We start from the raw sequence: 3,714 nt of genomic DNA, 5'->3' as shown, positions 1-3,714 counted from the left end.
GGCATTAAATTATATAGACATCTTGAATAAAGAATTTTGTCACCAGTCATGATCACTGATCATTCATCTTCAGCCTAACGCAGCTGGATAATGTAATTGGTTATACTTTCAGCTGATAAAGGAGTACATCTTTTTAAGTGCCTTAAAATTGCACTGTAATTTCGTACAATAAAATGCTAACATATCCAAAAATAGTAACTAGCAATTTTCTTAGACCAAGGCGCACTTAAATGGTACAAAACCATTTTTTACACCCACAACTTCGGCTATAGGTTCCAATGGTCCCAATTACAATTCACTCATTATCAAGTGAAAGATATAGGCTCTTGACAGCATAGTTTTGTTTTTTCAGAGTATGGTTCAGAGTTCATCGTGCTTCAAAGTTGTTCCTTCTGTAGTGTCACAATTAACAAAACCAGCTTAAGGCACACTGTACAGCACATATGTAACAAAAAGAAAACACAATGGTCTATGGTGAAATAAAAAGTTCATCCATCATGGATTTTCCCACTAAGAATGAGGTATCTCCACTTGTTTCACAAATGAAGGAAAAGTTAGCATCGTCAAAGATTTTAGTTAAACACCAACAATATTTTGCAGTCATATATATTTTATAGACATAATGATGACTTTCTGGCTCAACCCGGCCTAGAACAACCCAGTTTTGGGGCTGGGCCTAGGAGCGATCTCAAGTGCTGGCCTGTTTTAAGCATTTAACAGAAAAAAACTACCCCAATATCTTCTAGTTAAGCAGATACAGTAATTAATTTTCTTTCACCCCCTCTTATAAACATCTTCTCTCTTTATATTCGCATATTGTACTTAATTCATTCTTCTTGTTAATTAGATCTTATAGAGGCTTCATGCTTGTATAAAGCTGCCTTAACTCACCACAGAATAGCATGATATGCATCGTCTAAATTCTTGTGACATTGCTTTGAAAAATTACGGTCACAAATTTTAACAAATCCGTAGCACATGCTCTTGTCATTTTAAAAAAGCAAAGAATCTAAGATGTTGTACACAAACTACCAGTCAAAGTTTCTAATTCACTAGAAACTGGTAATATAATTTGTTATTCATATGCAGTTTATAAGATTCGAACTACACAGCAGAACAGATAATATAATTTTTTTTAAAAAAAGAAATAGAAGTGTCCATCATTCACGGTTCAAATGACAGTTAGAGAAAGGAATAGTGCAACTAACCCCCCCACCCCCCTTTTCACCCCGGAGCTGCATGATCTGTAATAGTAAAGTATATTTTAAAAGATTGCCAGACAATGAAGTATCACCAATCACCCTTGGGACAAGTGGAGTTGATGATTATTCGTATAAATCCAGGTTTTTATCATCAGAAAAAAATTACTTATAATGGGGCTGTACGTGGTCAAAATACTATGTGGGGTGGCTATACTCTCTTACCCATTGCAGTAGGAAGTATCAGGAATCCAGGAAAAACATCTCGTTATGGTAGAAAGTGTAGGAACAATACTAATGCAGTTAAAAGAGGTGCATCAGGCTCATGTCACTTCTAAAACCATTCCTACACTTTCTATCACAAGTAGAATTTCCTCCTGAACCTCACCCTTTATCATGTCTACTTCATATGCAAAACAAAAATGTAAAATAGATAAGGTCTCGATAAGAAGATCGACCTGGAGACGTATCTGTGAAGAAAAATGAAATCTCCCTTGCAGCTGACTCTGGTGAATCTGAACCATGAACACAGTTTCGCTCTAAACTCTCCCCGCACATGGCTCTGATGCTGCATACAAGAATCAAACTTAAAAAATATTAAAACAATGGAGCTGATAAAGTGTCATAAACTATTTGCCTACACCACAATGATAATAGGGTTGAACCTTGAAAGTGTAACATGATAAGGGAAAGACAAACAACCTATCCGGATGGGTAACTTTAGCCTTGTGTGCATCAGTCGGTCCGATAAGAGCACGCCAATCAGCAACAGCGTTATTTTTCTGCAGGGTCATTACCAAAACTGGGCCACTGATAAGTTACCCACATATACAGACTGCATTAAATTCAAATTCTGACATAACACATTGGCAGGGGTTTACTGAAATAATTGATAAATAATAAGAGTATCTGATATAACACATCAACAAGTGAAAGACTTCAGAGAACATATGAAATTGACAGACACTAAATGGAAGGATGGTATGACTCAAAATCCCTCTAAGAATGAATGTTAGAGAGAGAATGAAAATAAAGAAGAAGAAAATATTTCAATTGCAGGGCTTAATGTGAAGAGGTTTCATCCGGGATTGTAAGATATTTCAATTGAATAAATAATGAAGAAAGATGGTTTAGTTTGGTGTTCCGAACATGCTGGTAAACTTCCTAGTTCATTGAGTTGGTCCCTACTGTATAATACAGTAGCACCACAAAAAAATCATCTATGAATCTCATAATTAAAAAATTAGAAGTTATTACTAAGTAAGAATGAGATAATAACATAAGAGTTTATATCGCAATGAATTAAAGTATTGTTTCATAAGTGCAGATCAAACTCCTTGACCACTGAAGATTCAAAACAATTAGTTTAGAACTACTTAAGCCAAAAAAAAACCCCGACATATTATATAACAGTAACAATTATTCATAGAACTACCTTGTCATATATTTAACAAGGCTTGGAAAGAAACTCTTTGTAGAGTGCTCGGCATAAAATCTAGTCACCCTATCTTCATCAAGGTGTAGTGTAACTTCTCTTTGGATGCTGAAGCCAGATTCCTGTATAATCTTCCTTATTGAGCTAGTATAGTCACCCGAAACCCCATCTGGTTTCACTATTGCTAGTGTCCTCTCGCTTTCTAAATCCACAGTAGCCGATGAGCTACATAAAGCATAGTATTACACTAAGGTCTATGAATCCGCCAATACATGATAAATCAGAAGAAAAAGAAAACACGAATATACAGAATAAAAAGAGTGGATAAAATGCTGTGAACTTTCTCCATATTCTCATTTTGTTTCGCCAAGTATTTGTTTTGCTGGAAATCTATTGGTAGCAGTCAATAATAGTGTGGATAAAATCGTGAATTGTGTATATAACAAATTCAGAATCAAGTATTTCGACCCGCTTAATCACAATACCATACTCAATTTTCAGGCATTAAAACAAGAACAAAAAACAAACATAAATTATATGTTCTTTTCGAGACAGAAAATCTGTATTACAGTCACAGAATGAAAGGATTTTAGCGGAAAACAGTGTTGTAAGCTTATAACAGTTGACAAACCAGTATAAGAAGTTAAACTAAAAATAATTAAATAAACTAAAAATGGTAATGTATGTATTTTATTTCTACGGTGTTCAAATTTGAAACCCTTAATAATTAAATAAAAGATTAGGACAGGGGATACCTACCTGTGTGATAAGGAGGAACCAACGATGGAGGCTGCTAAAATAACGGTAATTATAAATTCACCACCGCCGCTCAGCATCTAATCTGATATATAATCTAAACAAACAATTAAAAAAAAAAAAGCAGTAATCAAACTATGAGAACGAATTGGAAAATAAAACATCAAAAAATTGTAAATTTAATTTTAAAATTATAATTCATTCTAATGGAATGGAACGGAACCTGTGAATAAATTTGGTTGCGAGTGGTGTCCCAAGATAAAGGAAAGGTGCTTGGCCGCCTTGGCTTTCTTTTTGTATTACAGTATTGTTTGCAGGGAATGA

The 3,714-nt window shown here is 34.5% G+C and overlaps 1 protein-coding gene across 1 annotated transcript; it reads right to left on the bottom strand.

Moving 5' to 3' along the window:
* Positions 1–3,714, bottom strand: LOC122607370 (probable nucleoside diphosphate kinase 5). The gene is made up of 6 exons (XM_043780331.1): positions 3,614–3,714; positions 3,394–3,487; positions 2,635–2,859; positions 1,902–2,009; positions 1,658–1,767; positions 1–392 (listed from the first exon to the last, which is right to left on the bottom strand). The coding sequence occupies exons 2-6, from the start codon at positions 3,468–3,470 to the stop codon at positions 361–363; spliced, it is 552 nt and encodes a 183-aa protein (XP_043636266.1). The 5' UTR covers positions 3,471–3,487; positions 3,614–3,714; the 3' UTR covers positions 1–360.

This window comes from Erigeron canadensis, chromosome 7, assembly GCF_010389155.1.
Source record: "Erigeron canadensis isolate Cc75 chromosome 7, C_canadensis_v1, whole genome shotgun sequence".
Taxonomy (NCBI): Eukaryota; Viridiplantae; Streptophyta; class Magnoliopsida; order Asterales; family Asteraceae; genus Erigeron; species Erigeron canadensis.
The sequence above is the reverse complement of the archived record's forward strand: the minus strand, read 5'-3'. Positions and strand labels throughout refer to the sequence as shown.

Coding starts and splice junctions, on each gene's coding strand:
- LOC122607370 (XM_043780331.1), bottom strand. CDS start 3,470: ATGCTGAGCGGCGGTGGTGAATTTATAATTACCGTTATTTTAGCAGCC. Junction 2,860..3,393: donor GGTTCCTCCTTATCACACAG/GTAGGTATCCCC, acceptor TGCTTTATGTAG/CTCATCGGCTACTGTGGATT. Junction 393..1,657: donor CTTCACAGATACGTCTCCAG/GTCGATCTTCTT, acceptor GTGACACTACAG/AAGGAACAACTTTGAAGCAC.